This window comes from Electrophorus electricus, chromosome 19 (genome assembly GCF_041902795.1).
Source record: "Electrophorus electricus isolate QZ-2024a chromosome 19, ASM4190279v1, whole genome shotgun sequence".
NCBI classification, from domain to species: Eukaryota; Metazoa; Chordata; class Actinopteri; order Gymnotiformes; family Gymnotidae; genus Electrophorus; species Electrophorus electricus.
Genome location: NC_137515.1, coordinates 16,553,159 through 16,580,735, shown reverse-complemented (window position 1 = coordinate 16,580,735; position 27,577 = coordinate 16,553,159). Strand labels below are relative to the sequence as shown.

At 41.9% G+C, this 27,577-nt stretch overlaps 1 protein-coding gene across 3 annotated transcripts; it reads right to left on the bottom strand.

The window, feature by feature from the left end:
* Positions 1-2,139: 2,139 nt before the first annotated feature.
* ufm1 (ubiquitin-fold modifier 1) lies at positions 2,140-10,266 on the bottom strand. 3 transcript variants are annotated; one of them, XR_003410028.3, is made up of 7 exons: positions 10,042-10,266; positions 9,878-9,934; positions 7,515-7,572; positions 6,028-6,067; positions 5,596-5,628; positions 2,991-3,180; positions 2,140-2,597 (listed from the first exon to the last, which is right to left on the bottom strand). XR_003410028.3 is itself a non-coding variant. In XM_027000917.3 (6 exons), coding segments are annotated over exons 1-6 (276 nt in total). In that variant the 5' UTR covers positions 10,044-10,266; the 3' UTR covers positions 2,140-3,094. The 3 variants fall into 3 exon arrangements, 1 of the variants encoding a protein (XP_026856718.1); XR_014118703.1 differs by having other exon boundaries at positions 2,140-2,350; XM_027000917.3 differs by having other exon boundaries at positions 2,140-3,180.
* Between the last annotated feature and the right edge of the window lie 17,311 nt (positions 10,267-27,577).

Genomic DNA, 27,577 nt, shown 5'->3' with positions numbered 1-27,577 from the left:
GGCGACCGGCTTCTCTGCCTCTTTCTCCAGCCTTAAGCATTACGATGCGAAAGCCCACAGCTGGTCTAAGAACAGTTTCTATTATGGAGATCCTGCACCAACATTCCGGCTCCCAGAAGTTTCCACCCACCGTGGCCAAGATTCAGCTGCCTCGCTTCTGCGGGATCAAGTGCGGAATTAATCGGAAGCTGCAGGACTGGCACCTGGTCTTGCCACCGTGACACTTCCATCTAACAGAATGTAAAGCAGGTCAGAGCATCTCAGGAATCCATAAATAGAAAAGTAAAAGTTTTGCACTTTGATCTGCTCAGATGACTGACTCACATTAAGGCCCCAGACAGGTAACGTGGCAATCAGAAAGACCGACAATCTAGTTTTTTTTTTGTTTTTTGTTTTTTTTAAAAAGGACTCATAAAAGATGAGTCATTTTTTAAAGGCAAGAACAGGTAGCTAGGCAAAAAAAATGTTCTAAAACAATCTTTCTCTTTAAGCTTGAGCATCAGTTTACGTGACCTCTGAGTTGCTTGATACTCCAATTGTATTGCATATTTCATATCTACTTAGGCTCCTGTAGATGTCCACTCATGATGGGAGAAGACAGCCGTTCATGAGCTCGTCTCCTTTAAGAGCGAGACAGTCCGCTTCTGCGTACCCGCTCAGGCGGCATTTGTTTGGGCCGCTTCCAAAAGCAGCAAATTAATTACCAGTTTGAAAGGAGAAAAACAATTATGCCGGTGGAGCACAAAGCAGAAAGACAAGTCATAATCACGCAACTGTCTTCATTTCCCCTTCTCTCAGCTGTACGGTAAGAGGCACAGAGCTGGCAGAGGGTGACAGCTTATCTTTAGTGCATTCACTCCACCAAGCCCCCGCAAGAGGGTTTTTATACATTATATATATAAAAACAAGTGCATGCTGCTAGGTCAAAAGACACAGAAAGGGGCATTTTCATCTTTAAAACGTCTTATGACACGAGCGTTTGATTTTTCCTTGCAATATGAAGGAATGTGTTGAACTGCTAGATACCTGTGTTACTTTTCTTGTGTTACTTTTCTTTCGAATGCATTGCAAAGTCATGGCACTGACATTGTTAAATGTCTTTAACTAAATGTGTCTTGATAAGAATAAATGTGTGGAAAGCTGTGCTTTGAGAGCTCAGTCTTGGTTACAGTATCCAGTTTTCAGACAATGAAGTGTATAAACCTCACATAACAGAATATAAACAGAATACACTCGCTCTTTCTCTCTCTCTCACACACACACCACTATCATACTGCACAGTACTAAATCAATGTACCATCTTTCATAAATATTCAACAGTTTCATGCTATTAATTTGCATGATTGCACTCTTAGTGTAGACCTGAATTTATGTAAATCATAATATGGCTGTATGCCTCCTCTCATCATGCAAGACATTTGTGTAATTTTGTGTATCCTTTAGCTTTAGGAGGCCAACAGTACGCCCGGGTATGGCCACATGCTTACTCACACACTTGAAACAAAACAAGTGAGAAACAGGACCAGCGTTTGCACAAATAAAGTACACAACAAAGAACTGCATAGAGTAAGCAGCTGACATCACCGGTATATGCATTATTCACATTAATGCACCAGAATACATCAAAGACTAAAATAAACAAACAACCAAATAAATGAAAAACTCCTTGAACTGAGTGCAGCGTTCGAACGCCTTCACAAATGCAGCGTCTGCTTCACGGCTAATAAAAGGGTGCGAGCTTCAGCAAACGAACCTGGAGAAAAGTGACAGCTTCTTAAACGCAACAGAAAGTAGGCCCTCTACATTAGAATAATAACCGCACCGCTGAATCTATAATGGCCTCGCCCCCTCCCCCTTCCTCTATAATGACTGGCAGGCAATGGGCCCTGCGTGCTGTCTGATTAAAACAAATGAAAGCTCCATTATGATGGGCGATTGAATACCCGGACCCTCCCACGGCGCCCGGCCCTAATGGAGGATGGAGAGAAACGGTGGGAGACTGTGACTCAGCAGCCCACGGTCTCCCTCTCTGCTCTGAGCGGCGACACCGGAAAATATCCGAGGAGCGAAAGGGACTGGATTAAGGAGAGAAAGTGGAGATAAATAATACTGTACTAGAAAGGAGACAGAGACCAGAAGTGTGTATGTGCTTTGGATTTAATAGTAAGGGAATGAATTAGTGAAATAGAATTTTATTTGCTCTCCATACTATACTGGTCATACAGCTCAAACGTCCATAAGTGGTACCACCGGAAACATTGTTGCAGTAGACGCATTCAGTCCATCACAGTGGCATTCGCATCGGCTAGACCTCCGATCTACAGTAACCAGCCATCCGAGCAGATCCATCCTAAAAACAGCGGGAGCTGATGCGTCACGGCTCTGAGAAACCTCCCACCTTCATTTTAGGCCAATATATTTTATTTCTTCTAAGCAATATGTGGTTGAGCTTCAAAGAAATAGGGGATGAAGCTTCAAGACACTGGAAACTTTGGGCGATTTTCGTGAAGCCAAATCTCTGTGAAGTACAGTGTAAGTCCTATGTATTTTTGTTTCCTCTTTTCCTGAAAGGCTTTTATTTCAAAGATATGTTATTCCTGCAAGACAGAGGCCATATTCATTCAGTTCTAAAGTGATAAGAGGATCACTTGTTCAAGAACTGCAAAGCAAGTTTCAAATTTTCCTTTAAACTGGCTAATGGCACAAACTCTAGACATGAGGTAACTCATAACCAGTTAAAAAATGCTGACACAGTACATTTCACATAAAGAATATAGTATAAAAATTACACAGCATGCTGTATATATAGCATTTCACAACTGAAGAAACAATGTGACATAGCCAGAGTTAAAACCACTACATCAATGACTGGTGGTCGTTGGAATTAGTGGGTGAACTGAAATTTATTGAAAGCCAAGTGCCCAGAAACCATGAATCAACGCAGGAGGTTATGGGTCATGGCCCCAGGTCCTGGAGATGGATATTAGTACCTGCCACTGTGGCTGGTACGGGAGGCAAGGCTTGGTGTCTTGGGGCAGGACAATAAATACACAGGCCGGTTGTGTAGCCAAGGTGAAGGGTAAGGCCAGGGCAGTCAGAGGGCCACGGGGGGACGTCCTGTACCCACACGGTCCCGTGGTATGATGCGGAGCTCGGAGCCGTGTTTTAGAAACACATTTCCTGCAAAGTTGGAGAGACAGAGGGGGGGAACAGAAAAAAAGAACCACCAACATTTGCAACCCATTTTAAAAACACTTACTCATACAAGACGGAAATGGCGCCAGAAATTCACGCAGTGCTAGCGCCATCTTAATACCCCAGCTACAGATGAGAAGTGAAGGTCTTGATCAGACCAAACCTTTAGGACTCCAAGGCAGAATGAATGCAACCATCTAGACCTGGAATCACTGCACTTCAGTCCACTCTGGAATCTTTATCCAAAAGCCTACTGTGGCAAAGCAACTTGCATTATTCAGTGAACTTTTCTAATCATTAAATCTAAAGAAGGTTCAAAATAGGAGTGACAAAGGTATAGAATTAAAAACAACATTGTAGTCTGTAAAGAATTAGTATTGGTTAGACTATGCATTGCTGTACACAGGATTTGAAATGAAACGATTAAAATGTTATCTTTAATCTCAAGGTGTTTATATATAATGGAAATCCTTTTTAGACACTGGCCTGTAACGCATTAGGCCTGTAATTCCGCCATTTCCAGTTCCTGCTTTTGTGAGGGTGGGGGTTGACTCCAGGAAGTAAAATGCACGATCACCATGGGTCGGCAGAGAACGGACCACTTCTTTATTTTTTTTTTAAGTGCCTTTAGCTGCAGGTTTCGGGTCATTGTCCCGTCTCAATGGGCCGCGCCATCTGCTAAGCTCTTAAGATGCTTTGCGACACTTCAGAATTCATCAAGCTACTGCTGTTGGCAGTCTCGCCATCACTAAAGACGTGAGTCATCCAGCTAGGCCCATGCCAGCGTGTGAGGTGATGTACTGTGCCTTACTGGTGCAGTTTCTTTTCCTTCCTTCTGCTTTCTAACACTGTCTAATCTTCATTTCACCGGAGCCCCGGAACTCTGCAAGAACGCCGTTCGTTTTGAAAATCTTTAAGGTTCTGTTGGACTACCAGGGGTGTACGTGTTATTATGAAAACTCTGGTGATACTGGGGTATACTTCTGCTCGGTCTGGTCGTTTTGGTACATTGCATTTTATCACACCGATGGGTGCATCTATCCCTCCAGGCTAGAGACCATTCTTGATTTTAAGCAGGTCTCTTTCCTCAGTGTTTGCTCACCAGTGAGCAGTGTGCCAAAGAGCTAGGGCTTTTTTTTTTTTTTTTTTTTTTTTAATACATTTGACTAATGTTTTGGCTGGCTGTCTGATTGCTTTGCTTTTTTAAAATTTCATTTCAGCTGCACGACGAACTGCTTTAGTGGAACTCACATTTCCGTGGGCCCCAATGTTGCGAGCGCACAGTGACAGACTTCTGCCATCACCCCCATAATCTACTCAACACCTTTTGGTGGCTTCACTGCACCAGAGCCAACTGTGTTCTGACCCAGCTGGCCAAAACACAAGCAAGCTGATAACTGAAGACTGGTGGTGGGGCCAGTAGGTCTTAATTGTTCACTCAGCCCGGATATCCAAATTATAACTGACATTCTGCACCTTAATTCATTGTCACTGGGCTCATTATTATTGGATTTGGAGCAATGTGCTCACAAGCAGAGAAAATCATTGCCTCATTGTGTAAATTGTCATAGGACACTGAGAAATACATTTGCAAATAAGCATTTATGACACCTAAAGTACATTTGCACCATCGACTTATTACAAGTTATTTCTAGTCACTGACTCAGGTAAACAAACAGGCTACTGACCATCGTGTGATGCTGGTAATACCAGATTATGTACATTAATCCATCTCTCTACTGATTATCCATTTGCACCAAAGGTTAAAACCGACTCGCAGGGCTCCCGAGGGCTCCCACTGAACAATTTCATAGGTCAGGTTTTTTTCCCCCCCCCACAGAGACAATTTTTTGAGATCAGTTTATACCAATTTCAGAATCGACTTATGCTCACTTTTATTACATGATTCAACTGAGCATATAGGACATAAGACCATAGAAAATGACACCTCTTAGGTCCAGATAGCTACATCACATATGTCAAGGGTGAGACTGCATATGAAATGAAACATCTGAACTACAGTCCTCAAAGAGAGACGAGATCTCAAAGGCAAAAACAAACTGCCATATAAACTGCAGTACACCAGACAGCATCATCGATATTCATTATCTAATATGTGAAATTTACATACAGGTCCTCAAAGTGAAGCATTCTATTTCAGTCTAATGTGATCTCCCTAAATGCCACTAGGCTGTTACCCATCAGTCAGGAGACCTTCTGCCCCTCCTCCGAACCCTGGGGCCCCCACAGGCTCTGTTTGCATGAGCCGGACTTTATAAGGAGGGGCACAGGTTTGGAGAGAAAGGCCAATTCAATGTAAGCCAGTAACGGAGCTGGGCGTGTAATTATCAAACCCTCAGGGCTACCGGCTGCATGGTGTCCGCTCAGGAAGAGACAAACCTGCTGTCTGGGCTGGATTGATTCCGATGCCATCTGCATAAGAACAACCAGAAAAGCGTTAGACACATCCCTGTGGTAGATATGCGCACAAAACAGTCAAGACCGCCAGAGCAGACAATAAGTCCGGCAGATGAGCAAGCAAAGAGCACTGAAGAGCGTCGCACACTTCAGGCCTCAGCGCAGTCCATCCGCACAGCCTCGCCTGCCACATCCACTCCGCGTGGAAACAGATGCAGGACTTCTGCATGTCTGCCTGCTGTTATTGTCGGTTTAACACATACGTGCAGGAACTTGTGACTGATTCATTCCCTACTGTATTTTAAGGCTTGGCACCATATACAGCCAGGTTTACCAGGAGGTTGTGTTTAAAAGAAAAGAAAAAAGTATAATAAATAAATAAAACATACCAAAAAAGCATTTATCTGTACTTACCATTTGTAATAATGGCACTTGTAGCGGCAGGCACTTTAAACTGAGAGAGAGGAGAGAGAGAGAGAGAGAGAGAGAGATGAAAAGAGCTACATGGCTTCACACACACACACACACACACACACACACACACACACACACACACACACACACACACAGCCCTATGCATGGTACTCAATGGCTTTCAGCGATGGCTCGGCGCTGATGCCGTTTAATGCAGGTAATTTGAGGTCTAAAAGCATGAGGGTAATGACAAAAGAGGCTCTTGGGGTTGAGTGGCGCAAGAGATAAGAGCGGGGCGGGGAGAGACGAGGGATCAGTGGGGGTTGCATCATGGCATTTCTCAGCAGAGCCACGGTGTCACTGCATGACTGCCTGCCCCCTTCCCAAATCATGTTGCACTTTGAACGCGAGGACCGGGTCAAGCTAATGAGAAGTCCTCTGTAGAAAGAATACATTTAACTGAGGCAATTTTCAGCACACGCCTTTGTTTGCAGGTAAAAGAACCGAAGCAAGTGCCTCATCACGCTAGTCCACAGGGACTACCGGGACAGCGCGACGGACTGCGACTGACAGACAAGGAGAGAAGATGAAAACCCCTTCAAAATGTTCACCGACACCACAGCAGACGTTTGAGGAAATAAAGCAGGGAAAGCCCGAGTTCTTCATCATTTTTTCCTTTCCTTCTTCTCCAGTCCACACGTTCCCCCGAGCCCATTATGACCCCGTCAGCCTCAGCGCTTTATTCACGAGGCACCGAGGAAAATTAATCCGAAGAACGCGTTCCAAGTCCTGTGAATGTGGGGAGGCGTGCTCAGTGCCCAGGGAGCGGGGAGGAGTGTGCTGGGGCGGCCGGCGCAGCCGCTGGGTTTTCGGCTCGGGCACAACGCGCTGCCACCACGGGGAGCTCAGAAAGTCATGAAACGAGCGCGATCCTTCACGCCGACTCCCTCATAATGGGCCCTTCACACACTCGCGGCAGAGACGGGAACGGCGTTCAGAGTGTTGTCTGCGCTGTACCATCTGCTACCCAACAGACAGGAGGAAATTTAGGGCAAAGAGAAGGAGAGAAAATAATTAAAACAAAACGTGACAAAAGACGAGAACACAGCGAAGAGGGGAAAAAGGGTGAAGAATGGAGGAAAAAGGAGGGACCCACTGCTGCACCTACAGCAAAGGCACAAAGCCATCAGCCTTTATATAAGGCAGCAATCAAGCCCAAAATGATGGCATTTAATGTGACAAATTAATAAGACAATGGAATGAGAGAGAGAGCGCGAGAGCACGCAAGTAAGATCACCCAACCCCCCCCCCCCACCCCCCATCCAGGCCTGGAGATCTACAGAGGCCCCAAACTTCATCCAATCTCAGACATCCAGTCTCGCAAACACAACCGATCTGAAATATATTACGGTCGGGCTGCTTATAACTAGTCAGCAGCAGGGCAGTAGATCTGCAGGAGGAGAACTGGGCAGGCATAACCATCTCACCTCTTCTGCTGCAAATTTCAACACGGCTGTGAATGGTGTGCTATCAGGCACACTTAATCTGAAACACAACATGAAATGAAAGACATTAAGATAAAGCACCAACACAATGCCAAGTAATTAGTGAAGTGTTCTCAAAATGATCGAAGCATGCTTCCCTGAAAGAGAATAGCTTGAACCTAGTAGAAAAGGACAGGCAGTTATTGGGCAAGCTAAGTCCACACTTAGAATATTAAAAAGCTTTTTAGTCACTTGTTTTATAAATCTATCCTACATAAGGATTGCCCAACTCAGTTAATTTATGCTGATTTATAATTCGAACACTCACAACAGACACCAAAATCTGTTCTGTGCTAACATTACACACTGACTCACCGTCTGTTGGCTACTGCTCATAGGTTCTTAAATCCGGTGGTCAGAGCTACAGTACTTTCTCCTGAACTAGGAAAGAGTCTAGAGCAGAACACGTTTTGGCCCAGGCCCAGTTCTTAAGTAAGCAGCATGCTTCCAATGGCATATTTAACAGTGTACAGTACAGAGATTTGTGATCATTTGTGTTATAGACCAAAAATGTTGATCTACACCAAACCAGCTGCCTCAGACCTCCTCATTCATGGGCACGTCCATAATAGTCATTTTAGATGAAAGCATGGAGCCAATGTGGTCATTTGGTTCTGCGAGACTTGAGTAGACTTTGCTGTTCCTCTAGTTTACAAGACTGTAGGGCTGCACTGCTGAACATGCAGAGTACTGGCCAGTATGGGAGGCTTGCTTTCAGAAAGAACTCATCAAACAAAGAACATTCACTGCAAGAATTAAACATACCAATAATTGGTTACTCCACCTAAAATAAAACATAGTGCACACTGTGGGCAACGGCAAGGTTGGTTTTTTTTTTTTACCCAGATTTTGTTCCATTTGAAAGAGAGGTGCTTTAGTTTACCTTTATATCCTCATTCACAATCCAAACCAAAAAATCTGGAATGAAAGGTGAAACACTCTACAAGGGTAGCTAGGCTTAAGGTATGCGCAAGCCACTGCAAACCTGGCCTACTGACCTTCCCTCACCTTCTTACGAGGGATATGAACTGCAGTACTCGTCAACATCCCAGTCAAGTGCCTTAATAGCACCAATTTTTTATGCACTTACAGTTCACAAATCAATTATAGGTTTTATGGGAACAAATGTAAACTGAGGTCATTAAGTAGGCTCTGAGGAGGAAGTACCATTTGCTGTGACTGTCTCAAGAAACATGTACAATTCAAAAGCATGTTTAGCATTTGAATAATTAATGATTATTGATTATGTACACACAAAAAGAGGAGGGAATACACCAACATTTTCAAGGGAAGAAAGTACAGGATGAGGCCTGCAGAGGAAATTGATTAGATGGGAAACAGTAACCACAGAAAATCTGCAAAGTGCTCATTAAGTAGCTACACTGTTCACTGGCCACACACCTCTGCCTCTTACTCTCTTCTGCTTACAAGTGATGTTAGTCATCAAACACACATCGTCTTCACAGAAGTCAGATTAACATCAACACGACTACCAAACCTCACTTTCACGCCATGGTTTTACCATGGTACAGACTGCTTGATAACCACAAACAGCACTCGTGAGCAGGAGTGAGTGACAGGGGACTATGGCCAGTATGGCCAACATGACCTACATGAGCAAACTAAAGCCCTTTTATGGTTTTTGGACTTATTTACATGTGACGTGGTGCTTTTATTTATAGGAGTAGGATGAACACAGTAAAAACAACCAGCTTTCAAGCTAGTTTACGCACTGGTTCTTTGAATTCTGTAGTAGGACTCGTCCTATTTTTGTACATTTTTAGCTATGCATTGGCGTCAGCATACGTAACTAGCTAAGCAAGTTAGAAGCAGAAAACACATGTAATAGACTAGAAAACAAACTATTCCTAGTAAGTGTGTTGGGGAATAAGCGATACAATACTAGGTACATTAAGATACCTGGACTAGAAGGTTTCACTCTCGCTCTCTCGTTGGAGTTACCATATGTGGAATGATTTGGTGATCTGGGCTATTTTAGATGCACATGCTCTTTCTGACATGTGGTATACAGAAATGTACTATTTTTTGCACGCTCATACTCTGCAGTGAATACTCTAGTTAGCCAAGCGCGAATATTTCGCCCAGTAAAGCATAAAACTCCGATACGATACGCAGCTAGCTAGCTAATCTACCTAGCTATAACTTTAATTACATCCAAGGCCGACGCTCGTACACTTTCTTAGATTATTACCAGACACGGACTGGACAAAGAGCCATCTGACGGGGCAGAGACGACGGCGAGGGTACGGGACGGAGCTGAAGATGAGATGAACTGTCAGACTTACACTTTGTAGGGTAGCCGGGGGTCCGATGTCAGGGTGATTTTAAACGTTACTTTCGACCTAAGACATAAACAAAAGTTACAGAATCAGTACCATATGTCTTTAGCGCAACAGAGAGGTATTTGATTATATTTGTCAAATCATAGTTGGGTAATACCATCACTTACATTTTTGGGTCTGAGAGTAACTCACACAGCTTTCGACGAGCAGGAAGGACTAAGGACCCGAAATAACACGTCACCCCTTCATTAAGCCTGTAAACCTAGTCTTCTGTTCGCCGCTGTCCTCCGGACGTTTCAAGCTGTCGTTTTACAATTCGCTTAATTTTTCTAAGGTCAATTTATATTCGTAAACATATACAACAGCTAATAATTAGACTCCCCGCAGTTTCTGTAATTACAAACAGGCAAGTATCATTGGCTACCTGATGTTTACCGTAAATGTACCTGTATAAGTACCATCCACCGAGCTATAAGGGGAAGCTATATTATAGATTAGCGGTACAATCGCGTTTAGTTAGGCATGTTTGCTATCTATCTATCTATCTATCTATCTATCTATCTATCTATCTATCTATCTATCTATCTATCTATCTATCTATCTATCTATCTATCTATCTAACAGTAGATTATTACCATATTAACAATAGATGTGGATAGACAATGTAGCATCCTACACTATTTACACAGTCTAAGAGTTATAGATCATGAAGTCCTCATTTCCTTCAATCCCTGCTATAAAGTCAGTCCCTCGCTCTCTGTCTGTTCCTCATTCATTCATTCATTCATTCATTCTGCCTTGGAAACAGTAGGCTACTTCAAAGGTTGCACTGAAAACAAATAGTACCTATGTCATGCCATATTTTATTTTCCACTTAGTCCATTTCAGAGTTGCATTGAGAATAGGGTGAGCAGAGAAGACCTGGTGTTTGTCCTCTGCCACTTCCTCCAGCTCCTCCTGGGGGACTGCCAGGTGTTCCCAAGACAGCCATCAGATATAATCCCTCCCCATCACTGAGGCCTACTCCCACTCGGCTGTGCTATACCTCCAGTGGGAGGCAACCAGGGGGCATCAGATGCCCAAACTCCACTGCCCATTGGGGGAAACTAATTTCGACCTCTTGTACGCGCCATTACCCAGAGTTCATGACTATAGATGGGGTGGGGATGTAGACAGACTGGTAAATTAAAAGCTTCATGTCACAGCTCAGTTCCTTCTTCACCACTGCAGCTACTGCACCTAACTTATGGCTGATATCACAATGCCTCTTCCCATAACTCACGAACATGACCCCACACTACTTAAACCCCTCCATGAGGATGATATTCTCACCCCATACCCAGAGGGTGGATGCCCTCCCACTGCGGGAGATAAAACATTAGACTTGGTGGTGCTGATCTGCAATCAGCAATATTTCTCCATTGCTGTAATTGTATGCTCACGCTCTTCACAATAGTCCAAGTTATGCACATGAAAAGAGCACTTCTGTCATGTTTAGGCTGCTTAGGTCTACAGTTTTCTTTTTTTCTTTAAGAATAGAATCTACAGGCTGACTTTGACTGTGAACTGCTGTTATTGCCAATCCCAGGAAAAGAGCAGCAGTGGGAGGACTGCTTCAGAGGCAGCAATCAGACTGACAAGGAGAAAGCCCCAGACTGGAAGACTGGAAGCCCAGGCTTAATGAGTGACCCAGGGAGGGCAGGCCCTGTTCAGAGCACATCCCAGTGTGCACTCCCAAGCTTCCCTTAGGAATGGGGCTGGCATGGGCCTGAGAAACAGACTAGAAAGCTTACTGAGCTTTGTGTGTTGTGCAGTTTTGTTACCATCACAGATTAGTCCTAGTCTTATTTTGCAAGTGTATGGATTATTTGTTATGAAATAGGGGTACAACGAAACTTTACAATATGATATTAATATTTTTTAAAAGTTGATTAATTAATCTATTAGTTGTTTATTTATTTATGTTTTGGTCTGAAGATCTTGTATCATCTTCAGTAGTAACTCTCATCTACATTATTATATTACTTTAAGGAAAGTTCAATGTGGTATAAAGTCATGTAGTCTGGATAATGTGATGTTGTGTGGTCAAGGAGAATGACCCACAGTAGAAGCACTCCTCCCTCACAATAGGAGGCTATTTGCATTTATAACCAGAGGGTTTGCTTTTTTTTTGCTTTTTCGCTTTTTTTTCATACAACGCTAACATGGTTACTGCATTAACCTGACATAAATAACAATTCCATGGCAAAGAAGGCTGTGTGTGATTCATTTCGGTGCAGTATATGACTCCCCTTTGCACATGTAAAGACCTCTTTCTGACTCACCTCAAACGCATTTAATGGTGCCCCAGCACGTCTTCCACAGCTTTGTAATTGACTTGTGGACACATGCCAGTGGTGTTCCATTGTGAATGCTGTGGCAGGTATCGGTTCTGTGGTTCCTGTGGTGATGCCGGAAATATTTCGGGAACACAGGCCTATTCCAGACCCTCAAATCAGAAGAAAATACTCTGCTTCACCATACCATGTTGTGAAAATAAGAAACAAGAAAATTAACAAGGGTTTTGATAAAAGAGAACCTGTAAATGCTTGGAGAGTTCTGAATTAATTAGGGTACTTCCTAATTACACTGTTTGTGTCCAAGAGGTAGACATTGAAGTCTGTTTTTCATCAGAAAATGAATATCAAAATAATGTAATCAGAATAATTTGAAATACAATACAATACGTCTTTTGATTAAAAACCTAAAAAATAACTCACCCACTCCAATCTCTTTTCCATTTTTTCAGAAGTGTTCTACAACTGACAGGTGATCTACCTAACATCTCTAACAAAGCAGTTACTAGGAGCATAACATGATCATTTGTAAACAACATGAACACAGCTAGTGTATAATGCTGAATTAAAGAGCATAGGGGAATTATAATGGTTTGGCAGTTCAGCTGTATTTTTACAAAAACAGCATTCTTATACATAGGTTTTGGTTCCACATTTTATGCTCTACAGCCAAGATAAAGTAATAGCCTACAGAGAACTGTAAATTCTCTGATAACCATACCTCCTTCAGCAAGAAACTTGCCCAAAATCACTGCTGACACTATTATGTCAAAAGAAAATCCTGTTGCCTTTAACCCTCAATTATCTTAAATTGCATACATTTATGAAAAATGGTATGCAAGATATACAATCCCTGACCTTCCTACATGCTATTTAATTCTCAAGTGAATCCTGGTCTTTCATAGATTGTTTGTTTCTATCCATGGTCCTGAACTGGGGCCTGTTGAATCCCAGATAAACCCTTCAGAAAGAAAACCTTTGGCCATTCTCTTTGGGAGTTCTGCTTATTATTACCTTTGAGGTTTGAAGTTGTGAACTACCAACTAACAGTTGTGAACCTGTGCATGTAAACTAACACAGTACCACAAAAAAAAAACCCAAAAACCCACTATCTACATATAGAAAAGTGAGGGCAAACTTGGGAATTTTTGATAAAATATTTATGCAGGAAACTCAGTTACACTAATCTGCTTTAATGATGACTTTGTGCAGTCTCTCGTTTTTTTTTCCCCAAGGCTGTTTCAGTAGTGAGAAATGAAACCCTGGAGTCCAACATAAATGTAAACCACAAACAGCTGCAACATGACTCAGACAGTCACCACACTGAAAATCACGCATTGTGTGCCATGCTTATCTAAAAATAAGCTTTTTTTCACACCTACACTTTATTCTTTCTTATACCAATCTTCCATTCCATATTTCTCATTATTATTTCTCTTGAAGCTGCACCCACCAGGTTTACGTCAAGCAAGCGGACTGGGTTTCATGACTTCAGCCAGAGTCAGGTGCGTGCTCCAGCGGAGCATGGGTCCCTAAAGTCCTCCAGCAAAACCAAGCTGTTTAAAGTCTTGCCATCCTTGTAGGCACTTCACCTGCAGACTACGTGGCATTCCAGCCTCAGTATTCGGACGTCGTCTCTAGGAAGGATTTGACCCCAGTGAGGAAAGAGGAGGCGCCTGCCAGGCTCCTGCCAGGGAGCTCCTGCTGTCCGGTGATAAGGAAGGTCAGGGAGATTGGGACAACACAGTTGGGAGCAACACAGTTCCTCAGCAGCAAGGATGCCCGAGATCATCTATTGGCATCAAAAAGCCTCCTGAAAGCCCCAGATCTGACCCACATGTTGGTGAAGGTAAAAAGGTCCTTGTGCCAAGTGAAGCATTACTCCATATTACACAGTGTATTTAGCAGTGTGTACAGGTTTAGATGATACTGGTAATGAAATATGAAACAGAAGGGGAACATGGAGTAATATATTATCTTTAGCAATTTAAAGCATTAGAGTCAGCGTAATCCCTTAACTATTTAAGCAATATCGTGGATCATCCTAAACCATGATATAAAAGTCTAGAACTTAGAACCTAGAACCTAGAACTTAGAACCTAAAACCTAGGCAACCGTGGGTAGTCCGCTGCATTAATCCCCCCCCGCAGTGATGCACCTGATTAAGTATATGTTTGTGCTAGTTGTTGAAATATATTCAAATAATAATTATTGGCAGTGATAGCCAGGGCATAAGGCTTAATAAAGGAATAAAAAACCCAACAGAACTAGAGAAATGTGTGGTTTCTAGAAGAAAATGTTCGCTGAAAGAATAAGCCTCTTATGTGTAATGTCAGTCCATTGTCTTTCATTGTGCTTTATTGTCAGATTTTTTTCAGTTTTATAAGTGCGACTTTCCTCTTTCAAAAGAGCACCTGAGTATATAATTTGACTGTGAACAATTTCACACGTACCTGACAGAAGCACTGGAGTGCTTGCACTTGAAGAACAATGTCAATGATGTGCTCTCATTGTCACCAGATTTTGATCAAAGAGCACATAACAGTCATTACAAAGGCAACGATCATGTACATTGTGCTAGGTTAGCACTCATGGGCTGCTCTCCACGGCAGAACACAACACATTCAGTATACAGTTGTGTTTCCACCACTTTGCACAAACAAACAAAAAAATCTCAGAGAATGAATTCCATAGAATTCATTTTCATTCATCCAACATGGAGTATATATGTACATCGGTGCATATGCCAACTTCTTTTTGGCCAGTGATGTTCAACAAATAAAGCACATTCACTCATCCACACCGCCAAATTATTTATGCGTACCCATGCATATATAAGTAATGCTTTTGACACTAAATTAATTTCATTTCATTGTATCCGCTGGGCCATGATGACATGTTACACTTTTGTTGCACAGTTGAGAAATAGCCTGAATCACTCACTAAATTGAAAAAAAATCTCTTCAGCTTCTTTCTTTTTATAACTGCTTTGCATAATCCCTGCAACAGGCTTTGATCAGCTGTCTGGCCACGTATGCTTTGTGCAGCGTGACTCCAGAGATCTGCGTCCGCCAGCCGTGGCTACAGCAGAGAGACTCATGATACTCAGGGAATGAAGCCACAGCTTAGCTGAACAAGCTCCGTTAAAGGGCTTTCACTTTTGCTATGGTTAATTGAAGATAAGATTGCTGTTCCTGGATCCTGGCTTCACTTTGACAGAAAATAATGGAAAAGAACAAAGAGTGCTTATCTTTCTCTTTCCCTCTCTCTCCCTCCCTCTCTCTCTCCCTTTCTCTTGCTGTCTATCTCCCTCTCTAATTTGAACATGGATATTTATGGATTTCTTGGTCACCGACAAACTTTAGTTGATAGGCATTTGAACGTTTTGTCTATTTTATGCATTGTACATTTCAACAGAGATTTCGCAATACTTCAGTGAAGCGTCTAAGTGCATAAATTGACATACAATCAGAAATTCAGCCTAACCTGTGGTTTGACCAAAGAATCTGCACTTGTCTCGGTAAGATATTATAGTCTCAAATATTCTAAGCATACACTGGAAGACTTTGAAAAGATTTTTAAAGTCTGACACCCTTTCACATCTAGAGAATGAAACAACAGATTATGATTTTGCACAGACTGGGGAATCTGCAGGGTCATTTTTTTCAAGACTGCAACTAGATTCCTTTCAAGATTATTTCCCATCATGCTCCCATTGGAAATGTACTCCTCCATGTCTCATTTGTCTCTCAGAGATGTACATGCTGTGTTGCTTTCTGTTTGGTGCCGGAGAGATCTCACTTTGATTGAGCTCACGTTGACCGATGACAATATATGCATGAGCCAAGACTAAAAACTCATGATAATATTAAACATCGTTGATTTTAAGACCACCTTACACCAAACAATTTGGATGACGAAAGCATGCCACAAATCTAGCAAAACTTTCTTGATTTTTCAGCACTGAAAATGTATCTGAAACAGTGAAATCGCTTGAAATGTTGCCTGGTGCAGGCCAGCATAAGCAGTGGACCGATGAGAATGAAGTCTGTAGCACATAAATAACCAAATTTTTAATATTAAAATTAAAAATGTTTATTTTCAATTTAAATTATTTTTGTCTTATGCACACACAAGGGCAACTGTGGCTATTCTGTTAATGCTCCCTTGTTCAAAAGTTTTTCTTCTTGTAAGAGAGGAGCATGATGGGAAATAATCTTAAAAGGAATCTAGTTGCAGTCTTGCAAACAGTGACGCTACAAGTTCCCCAGTCTTTGCAAAATCATAATCTGTGATTTTATAGTTTTTAGATGTGAGTGGTTGCCAGACTATAATCTTTAAAAGCTTTTCAAAGTCTTCTAGTGTATGATTAGCTTTAGGCTGTAAAATGATTTAAAATGAATGAAATGATTTAAATATGCGTGAACAGGAAGACATTACAGACAGGTAGGCCTACATATTGTTTTGAATGCAGTTATTCTTAAGTCAGAGGGCTTAAGAATGAGTAAATGACAACAGCTATGCAGCCTGCCAGGGTCAATGCCAGGTCATCAACAAGGTCATCAACAAGGTCACTGCCATCGCCAGGGTCACCTCCAAGTGGAACCGGGGGAGAATACGGTCATAGTCTCCACCACGTCACTGTCCATGTGACTGTGTGTTGTTTTGTTTTTGTTTATTTTTTCTTTGGCCATTCTTTGGATGCTCCTGATGATTAAATGCTAAACGGAGGTCATCGTTTTCAGACACACGTGCAAATGTTTAATAAGTTTAGCTGCTTGAGTTTTCTGTGTGAAACACGTCAGCTCTGACAAGCCCTTCTTTTAAGTGACAGATGAATGGCCGGACACTGATTGGTAGAGACCTGTTAGCTGACGTGTGCTGTGGCATAATAATTAAAATGCACTTCAGTGATTACAAGAGCACACTGAGCATACAAAAGTCCCACTCCAGCCATTCAGTTACAAATAGCAGCAAGTATCCAAACAGCATTAGCACTGATGGAAACCACTCAGCCTGGAAGGTAATGGAAAAGCAGCAACATATGATGTATAAGGAGATGATGTGCATAAGCAGATCAGAGACCTGTTTTGTGATCGGTCCTGTAGCTGTCAAGGTTACAGTGTGAATAAGGGGAAGGCTGGTCCCAGATCAGAGTCAAAGGGTAAGTCCTCCCAAAAGATGGAGGAGGATTAGGGCCATGGGTAGAAGGCTCTTTTGTGACCCTGCACACTCTGTCTATACTGAAATATTACCTGTCTCTGCGATTCATCCATCTGTGCTAACGAATCAGTCAAGGCAGTCATGATCAGTTATGTGGGAGAAATTAATAATATTTTTCTATGATTGTTTCCTATTTTGACATATCTTTGAAGAAGCATCCTGGCATTAATACCCTTGTTACCCTTGTTTGTTCAATTTAAGAATACTATATTTATTTTAACCAAATTAATAAATTATTTCCCAATAATTAATATATATAAACACAGTGAAATTTAGCTCAGTGGTTGGTATAAATCCACAAGCCCATGATGTTATTAATAAACATTAGAAATTAGTCTTTTAGTGCATGTCACTAATTTAGGAAATACTTAATTTGTTACAAATAATCGCATTCCTAAACTGCATTTTCATCTCCGGTGCATCTTCGTATAGTGAACCCATATTCATATCTGAATGACCAACCCGTGAAAGTTTTCGCTTTTTACCGCATCGTCGTCCTTTATATTTAGCCGTCTGGGTAACGTTGTGGTGACAAGAAGTCAGAGGACTGAAGCGCAATCACAGATTTGCTAATTAGCGCATTGGGCTTCTTTAGCGAGTGGGCAGCTGATCTCCGAGAGCACAGAGATGTAGTCGAATCACTTTTAGAATTCAGCCGCTTACCAACGTTAGGGGTTTGAATCTTCGACATTCCTAAGTGCAGGTTGGACAGTAAACATTGGTTTTCTAAGTAGTGTCACCGAAAAAACGACAGGAAAAAAATTATATATACACATACATTCATATATATATATATATATATATATATATATATATATATGTTCTTCATGCATGTACTTTGTGAGACATAACTGATTTCACTGATAAATACAGTCAGACTTTGTGAGACATAACTGATTTCACTGATAAATACAATCAGATTTCACCTTTCATCAGAACAAAGACATTATCTTTATATTTTCAGCTTCTTTGGGGCCAGGAAGTCCCATACACCTGAGCTCTCAGCACTTGTGACCTGTCACATATTTTCAGCCTTTACCCATCAAGCCCCGTAATAAAGTTTAGCCTTTATGCAACCCGTGTCATGTGTTTCCTGTTTCTCATTAATGTGACCTTTCCCTCCAACACAACCTGATTTCACCCTTCCTGTAGGCCTGCTGTCACCCAGTGTGTCAGACATGCTGTTGCTTGGCCCATTAGCAGATGTCATACAGCACAGTGAGAAAAACACAAGGTGTGTTCACAGCCTTGGGGATCTGTTTAATTTAAGGCTGCACTACTTCAATACTTGATATTAGACCCTCTTTATCTCAGCCTGTTAACATTAGAAAACAAACAGCACTAACATACAGGCTGAACGCAACGATTGTAAACAATCGTACAATTTGTTATGCCGTAGAAAGTCTGGCAGTGGCAGTTGGTGAGGATTCGGGACTTTTACTGGCCTTTTCTTAACAGGGACGAACTTAGTTGTTGCATAGATATCCATGAAATACAGTGCCACACTGAAATTTAAACACAACAGTATTTTCTCCCTCTCTCTCTCTCTTTCACTCATTCACACACACACACACACACACACACACACACACACACACACACACACGTGCGCGCACACACACACACACACACACACACACACACACACACAGTAAACAACAATACATTGGAAACCACTCAGTGGACACACTTGCAACACACAGATGTGACATTATGAACTATCTGAACAGTGGGAATTACTGTACTACTGTACATCTGTACCAAACACAGTTAAGTCTGCCAACGTTAGCTAACGAACTAACCGCAAATAACGATGTCTAGCCCTAGCTGTGGCAATCCATTAAGTTTAGTCACGTCACAAACCTGAAACAGCATCTTTCTGCAGTTCACTGGTCAATACTGATTCTGTCAAAGTTGCCACACGCACTGTGGATGGTGGCTGTTCTTATGCCCATAGTTAACTACTAAGCTGCTAAGATACCAACCTTACTCCCTGAGGTGAAGGACAGAATGAAATGAAACATGCCCAAGAGGAAAAATGCAGGGCTCGAGCCCCAGAAGCCATCACCTCGGTCCACCGATCAATTTGGTGGCCATGTGTGCAACATGCATTTTACACGCAAATCAAAAGAAAATGAACAACTTCGCTTTTGAGCAAACAATGCTGAGCATTCCAGATGCTTAGACCGCAAGTTAAATAAAATTAAATATGAGTGTTGAGCCCGATCAATAGGATAGTTCTCTTGGTGTAGACTTCCTTAGACACCAATGATGAAGCTACTGAGAAGATCATTTTTGGCACCATGAATTTTATCCAATCCCTCCTCATGTCAACCCCCCACCCGACCCCCACGCCTTTTTGTAATGTCAGCAGACCTATCAATAACACGCTGTTCACGGTGGAGCCTAGAATCAATAGGACTAGACTAGGTTACTGGGTGTTTCTGATGGCCAAATGGATTGAGGGTGTCTGCCATAAAATGAACCAGAGTCCACTTTAAGTGTTTAATCACAGAGGGGCCATAAAGCAGGCCTGTAAGAGCTTTATGACTTTGAAGATAGGCTACGAGGTGGACTGTCTGGGCTATGAGAGTATGGGGGCAGAGGATAGAGTATGGGTTCCTTGACATAAGAGCCTGTTCCCTAAGGACCTGCACAATAGTGATTCTGAACCAAATGACCACCAGGTAGCCTCATGTCAGAGCAGTTTAGGAATCATCTCGGCATATCAGGCAGATTATTCATAGAACTAGAAGACAGATCCTGCCTCCAATTTCTGTTATATTTTTACAGTATTCATTAACATTTCAACTATAACTGATTTAAATTTACATGCAAACTATTTAAGTGTTTCTCTTACCAAGGCTGGACGCAGGGACAGTGTGATTGTCCTCTCTACATCTCATCTGCTTTGGCTGGAATGGGCAGAGTGTTGACTAACTTGTAGATGTTAACTTGATTACCTTGTAGATGTTAACTTGTAGAGGAATTATTGGGCCATGCCAGTGTTATAGTGGAAACTTTCAACTGAAAATCCTAATTAACATAACACTTCTTTATGAAAAATGAGATTTTAATTAGCTAGAAAAAGGATGCAGTCATTAATGTACACAAAGTCTCTTCTTAATCAACAGATGGAGCTAAAATGCTTAATCAATGACATAACTAACATAATCTGTTCAGTAATGTCTTTGGGCCATACATCTGGGTTCCGTATGGCCTCCGTATTTAGATAATTCATTAGTTTCTGTATAGAGTTTATTCAGAAGTCTCTGTGTAAAGGTAATGTAAACGTCTTTGTATAGAGATAGTTCAGAAGTCTCTGTATAGAAATAATTCAGAAGTCTCTGTAAAGAGCTAATTCAGAAATCTGTACAGAGCTAATGCAGAAGTCCCTATTCAGAGCTAGTACAGGAATCTTGTTGATTTCTTCTATAACTAAAGACTGTTAAAAGAAGTCCTGCTGCGTGTCTGTTAAGAGCTTTCAGCAGAAGCAGAGGGCAAGTTGAACCCCACAAAGCCAGAGAATGTGACAAGCAATCAAGAAAGGTTAGAGTGAGCACCAGAGAGAGAGAGCGAGAACGAGAGCGAGAGCGAGAGAGAGAGAGAGAGAGAGAGAGAGAGAGAGAGAGAGAGAGCAAGAGAGAGGTGCCAGGTAAAGACCATTGCTGTGGTAGGAATCTTAAACTATTACCAAATGGATGGGTGAATCATACAGTGTTTTGTTCTGTTTTTCTTTATCCCTGTCCATTATCACTTTGAGTATGCAACATTTATTGATTATTGATTATGGACATACACCTACTGCACACTTTCACCCAAACAAACACCAAAAATTTAATGCAATAAAGAAATATCAAGTAACACTTTAGTTTCAGCATTAGTCTGGATGTGTCAATATAAGATAAGCAATTGATTTTCTCATTACTGAGAAATGACCCTGACGTTGATGTGGAAGACATCTTGGCCATAAACAACACAAACTGTATAAAGGTCAGGGATAATTTATTTCTGTTTGCAACAAATTATCCTTCCTAGTTAATCCTGCTTGTTTGCCCACATGACAGTTTAGCCCCCATTTCTGAGGATGTTTGATTACAGCAGTCACTGTGCACCTGGTGGTACGTCTGCCTTCTAGCAAATGATTAAATGTCAGAATACTTCATTTTGTGTCTATTCTTCAGAAGATCATTTTAGTTTAAACATTTTTGAAAATTAACAGAGTGGAATTTCTGCTTCAACCAAGGGACTATGTTTTCTGTCTACCTACATGGGCTCCAACGGAATCTCGACGTGTTCTTTAAAATGACAATGGACACGTTAGGTCAGCATTTAGGTGTCAATCCACTGCAGCATTTAGGTTTTAAACCACAAAGTAAAAATGGAAAATTAAAAAAGTTTGCCAAATTTAACTTAAATGCGTCTTAATACAACAAACCATTTGCCATGAATTATTTAGGCATATTTGTTCATTTCCCCAGGATTTTGTGCATTATTCTTTAATTGTGCAGAAGATTCTTACTGGGCAGAACTGTTTGAGCATGTTCCTTACGACATTATCCGTCTCTGCTGACAGGTTATGCCGTATGTGTGTGTGCAAAGGTGATGGGTCTTTGATGCGAAATTGCTTTCAAGTGTAAGCCATACAAAACAGTACACAGAAAGCACTGTACGCTGACTTCACTGGGTAACTATGACTCCAGCACGTTCACAGTAGCTTCCTTTTCCATTCTAGATGTAGAACTTTGACAAACTTTGACAACTGCACTGTTTTTCTGTCCTGCCCAAAAGGACAAATTTCACAAGTGTCTTTATTTCAACTTCATTTAAATTTCTATATAGTCTATGCCTCTTATTTTCTGCCTACTGGGCAGTTTGGACATTGCTGCTGATCACATAAGTATGTATACAGTACATCCATATAATATATACATGATGGACCAGTTTCTGGAACATTTACATAAACTAACCTGTAAATGAATGTGTAAACAAGTTACACTGGTTTTGTTAAACCACATCCCATACAATGTATAAGAGACAAGGACTCTTAGAAGTAAGGTTAGATGTAAAACTTTATATACTACACATATAGCCTGGAGGGAAATCATTTTGATAAAGTTTTAATGCTGCCAATATAAAAAATTACTTAATTTATGATAAAATTCTTAATTGGTAATTACACTAACATTCGTAATGCTGGTTGGACCTGCCTAAGCTGTCTAACCTATCCACAGTTAATGCTAATAGGTCAGAAGGGCAGAACGGTCGTGTTGCTGTTGGAAGGAACATGTTCAGATCTGGAACAAGACCTATTAGATAAACATTAACCTGAGTTATGGGAATGGCAAGGCTGTCACTACGCCACGTTGGCCTTGCGTGTCACCGTGGATACCCCAGCGCATCAGAGGAGTGAACGGTCAGCGACTGGCACTAATTTGGAACGTAGGGCACCCACAGAGCACACACAGTCACCGATTAGCTGCTGCCGTGTGGGGACGTGCTGGGGAAGAAGGGTTGTGCTTAGTGACCGTAATCAGGTGCACTCGTAGCTTTATTGATCCGATGCTCCAGGGTGGTGACAGCCTGCTCCATGTGCCCATCTATATTTCCACCTGCTCCCTCGCCTCGGGTCAACGCTAGAAAAAAAAAATCCCAGCCACAATTTTCATCACGTCTGCAGTGGAGAGAGAGAGAGAAAGAGAGAGAGAGAGAGAGAGAGAGAGAGAGAGAGAGTTGTGAAAATGACCTTCTCACTGGATGCTTGTGTGTTCAGCTGGGAGAGCCTGAAGATATGACAAAAACTTAATTCAGAAACACCACAGGAAAGGTGTGTGTGTGTGTGTGTCTGTGTGTGTGTGTGTGTGTCTGTGTGTCTGTGTGTACGTGTGTGTGCATGTGTGTCTGTGTGTGTGTGTATGTGTGTGTGTGAGAGAGAGAGAGCGAGAGAGAGAGAGAGAGAGAGAGAGAGAGAGAGAGAGAGAGAGAGAATAATAAGGAAAATACTATATAGTGGATGGGATTCAAAATATTTTGCCATATATTTCCCCATTACATTTGCAAAATCATGAAAGTAAATGCCACATACAGAGACTGTGATACTCAGTGTGTTCAGCAGTGTCTTATTATTGATTGTTTTTAGTTTGGTGAACCACACTTAGCAATGTTCTTCTACATATCAAATTACAGATATAACATTGCTAAACAGATAAAGACAAAAAGCAGTAGGGGTCATTGAAGAGGATCCAAGACCATACATGTGGAAATGTTTCCTTTGTGGTTTCGAATGCGGCTGTGTCAGTGGGATACAGTTGCAGCTTATAACATTACAGCTTACAGCATTACAGCTTACAGCATTAGAGATTGAAAAAAGGTGTATCCATTTACTCGTTCCCCTAATTCATGACATGAGAGAGAGAGAGAGATTTACACTCAGGCTGTAATGTCCATTGGAGAAACAGGAAGGATGGATTAATTGCATTGGAGAAACAGGAAGGATGGATTAATTGCATTGTTAGTGAATATTTCTTGTTCTCATAAATGCTCAAAGAAAATTGCTTCCAGTTCTGTGACAAGCAGTGAGACGAGCGGTGACAGAAGCTTGCTTTTCTCAAGTTCATACACATCCTCTCATGCTCACTGGCTTTTAACTGCTTTTCAGTAATATTGCCCATTTCAATTTTAGCAGTATTTTGGTTCCTACTTTCTTGATTGTCAGATCATTGCTTTGGCCAAATTTGCATGCGTGGGCATAGGTGTATAAATAGCTCACTGCTCCTTTGCAGAGAGAGATTAGGTTGATTAGACTTAACATGCAATTTCATAGCATGATTATCTTCATTTCTAAGGTAGATTTTAATTTAACTTTGAAAACCTCCTAAACCTGTTACACACACACACACACACACACGTATATATATATATATAAACACGGGCTGCAAGTTCCAAGGTCAAAGTGGGATACAATTCTGAAGGTGGAGGAAAATGACAGAGCTATGCTCCCGTGGGACTTACAGATACAGACGGACAAAATGGTAATGGCTAACCATCGCAGTGATGAATAAACAGCAGAGGACGGTGATAGCTGTAGGAATCCTGAACGACAGCAACAGCAGGACCAAGGACCATGAAAAGCCTGAGAAACACCAAGGGTGGGGGACGAGGTGGAGAAGTTGTGGACAGTGAAAGCAACAGCGGCTCCTGTGTGTTCATCGGAGCACGAGGGGTTGGAGCCCTCTGATGGGCTCCAGCAGGCCCCAGAAGCAACAACAGACATCTCTGTCCAGAAGCGTGCCATCCCGGGAACAGCTAAGATTCCGATTATGAACTTTCCATCATGTCCGCAAGCAGAATGACTCCCTTAATCTTTGGACCTAGTGTTTGAATTATAGTTAGCAGAAACAACTATGATATGCCATTATTAGGTCTTTAATTAGTTTAGGACAGTATTTAAAACAATTGTACATAAACTGTTGTGAATGCTCTATGACAAAGCCTGTTGTGACAGAGGTTAGTGTTTAATTTTGAATGATATGCCCATCTGCAGTACTGTCAAACGGGAGACCGAGACAGCTGGAGGGCTCAGAATGAGCTGAGAAGCTGAGAAGCTCCTAGCCACTTATCACCACCACCTATTTCTAATGGACTGCCCCAGGTGAAATAGTGCGGTCCGCTCTTCGTATCAAATCATGAAAAACACAAATAGCATTTTTCTGGAGGGATGAAATCAGGTTCTTTATGCACCGTGTGACTTTCCTGAAGCATCAATCCGCTGTCCAGTGAATCTTTCTCTTCACTTTCAGCAGTCGCTACATCAGAGCACGTAGAAGATGTCACAGATGGCACCCGCTGAAGCACGTTTCACTACCGGAAGAGATTTGTTTCTTCCACCACATTGTTCATGCCCTTCATTTTTTTAACGCTTTAGAGCATGAGGGATACATTTGGAATAACTGTACTCATTTATTTTTTTGTATAGTACGTAGCCACTTACATCTGCAATCACTTTCTGGATTTAGTTCATAAAAAATAAAAATAGTGAATTTAAAAATAATTTAGAATACATAATTAGGTTGTGTATGCCCCTTACAGATACTCACTGTGTTCAGCTGTGTTTGTTGCTATTGATTATTTTTAGGGCAGGTTAACCACACGCAGTAATGGGCTTTTAAATATTCCAGACACAACATTAGTAAAGGTGAGAAGGCTCTCTACAGAGGATCAAAGACCACACATAAGAAGATGCAGTTTTCTTTGACATCACACCACTGGACAGACAAAAATAACATTTGTTTCCATTTCCTTGATCCTTTAGTCAGCATCATATATTTCTCCTCCTCAAACCATGGTAAACGCAGGGTCTTTTGAGTTTACCTCCAGTCAATACTCAGGCTAATCTCTCATAAGCAAAAATCCATCATGCCTATCTCTCTCTCCCTCTCTCCCTCTCTCTTTCTCTTTCTGTCTGTCTGTCTCTCTTTCTGTCTGTGTCTGTTGAGTGACCACACTCTATTTGGTCACTTGACTCCTACACTCCTGCAATTCACAAGCCCAGTCTTCTCCTGTTGTCCAGCCAGAGTTGTAGGAGAGGGTGTAGGGAGGTCATAGTCATTACATCAATCCCCGTGAAGCACCGTTTGCCCTTTGGGCTCCATTAGACATCCGCATGGACACAACACATTCTGCTGCTGTGGCTGACACAAGTAGTGTTTCTCCACCACATCCCCTCTGCCCAGCATTATCCAGCCCATCGACTCCATTAACCTCAAAGACATCACAGGGAGAAGCTAGGGGTGGGACTAGGGATGGGTGGTGCCTCTGATCCATCTCCTCCAGGTTTTCAGAGCAAAATCAATGGATGTGGTTAGTCTGACTGGCTCATTTCAGCCAAGAACACGAAGACAGATTTTCAAAGCAGACGTTGTACATCTGATGTTATTTATCTTATTATTTATTTATCAAATCCTGTTTCATTTGATCACAATTGATGTAGACATTATATATAAAAATTCCCCACGCATGGTCTTTTTTCTTCAAGCTTGGGTCCTCGACCAGAGGCCTGGGACTTGAGAGTCCTGTGTAGTATCTTAGCTGTTCCCAGGACTGCACTCTTCTGGACCGAGATCTTGGATGTTGTTCCTGATATCTGTTGGAGCCAGTTTCTACCAGTTTGGGGGTAACAGCCCCTAGTACTCCAATCTTTTCCATCTCTTCCTTCAGACTTGGTGTTTGTCAAGCTTCTTGTGTTCCTTTTTCCTGATGTTGCTATCACTCGGGATCACCACGTCTATCACTACGGCCCTCCACTGCTGTTTGTCCAACACTACTACAGTGTCCTGTTGGTAAGAGGACCCAAGGTGTGTCAAGAAAACAGTCCCCACACCATCACTCCACTTCCACCAGCCTGAACTGTTGACCCCTGACAGGAAGGACTCATCAGTTCATGCTGCCTTTGCCAAATTCTGATCCTCACATCAGCATGGTGCAACGGAAACCTGGATTCATCTGACCAGGTGATGTTTTTCCCTGCTAATTGATCCCATTTTTACCTTTTTTGCCCACTGGAATCTTGCCTTTCTGTTTTTCTGAGACAGCAACGATATTTGAACTGGTGGTCTGAACTCGTATGCTTTTAAAGACCATCTGTGCTAATGACGAGTTGTTCATTTGAACATGTTGGTTGGAGCACCAGTGTTGTATTCAGCTGCGATTTGCTTGACTGCGCACTGCCTGTTCGTCAGACTGATTCTTGGCATCCTCCTCTCGCCCATCTTGTCCATGAGATGCTTACATCCACAGGATCCCCTTTTGAAGGAGGCTTTTTCGTGATCACACCATTCTTGGTATACTTTTGACACTGCTTTATGAGAAAATCCCACGTTTGGCAGTTTTTGATATACTGGCCCTGGCTAGTCTTCTCAGAGCGCTAGTCTACTTAGATTGTTTGATGTTCCCATTCTAATGTGGATTAACACTGAAACTGATCCACAGAAACCTTGTTCACCTGATTTAATGCTGTACTCCAGTCATGAAAGGGCAGGTGTCTCTGATACAGTGGCCATTAAAAGCACTTTGCTTGCACAATTGATGAAGGACCACTATCCGGAAACTGAGTACTTTACTACAATATTGAATCTCTCTCTCTCAG

What these genes read in the sequence shown, in the direction of transcription:
- ufm1 (XM_027000917.3), bottom strand. An exon ending in CCCCGGCTACCCTACAAAGT is followed by an intron (nt 7,573 to 9,877) that starts GTAAGTCTGACA and finishes GTTGTGTTTCAG; the next exon opens with ATTAAGTGTGCCTGATAGCA. An exon ending in TGAAATTTGCAGCAGAAGAG is followed by an intron (nt 6,068 to 7,514) that starts GTGAGATGGTTA and finishes CCTCTCTCTCAG; the next exon opens with TTTAAAGTGCCTGCCGCTAC.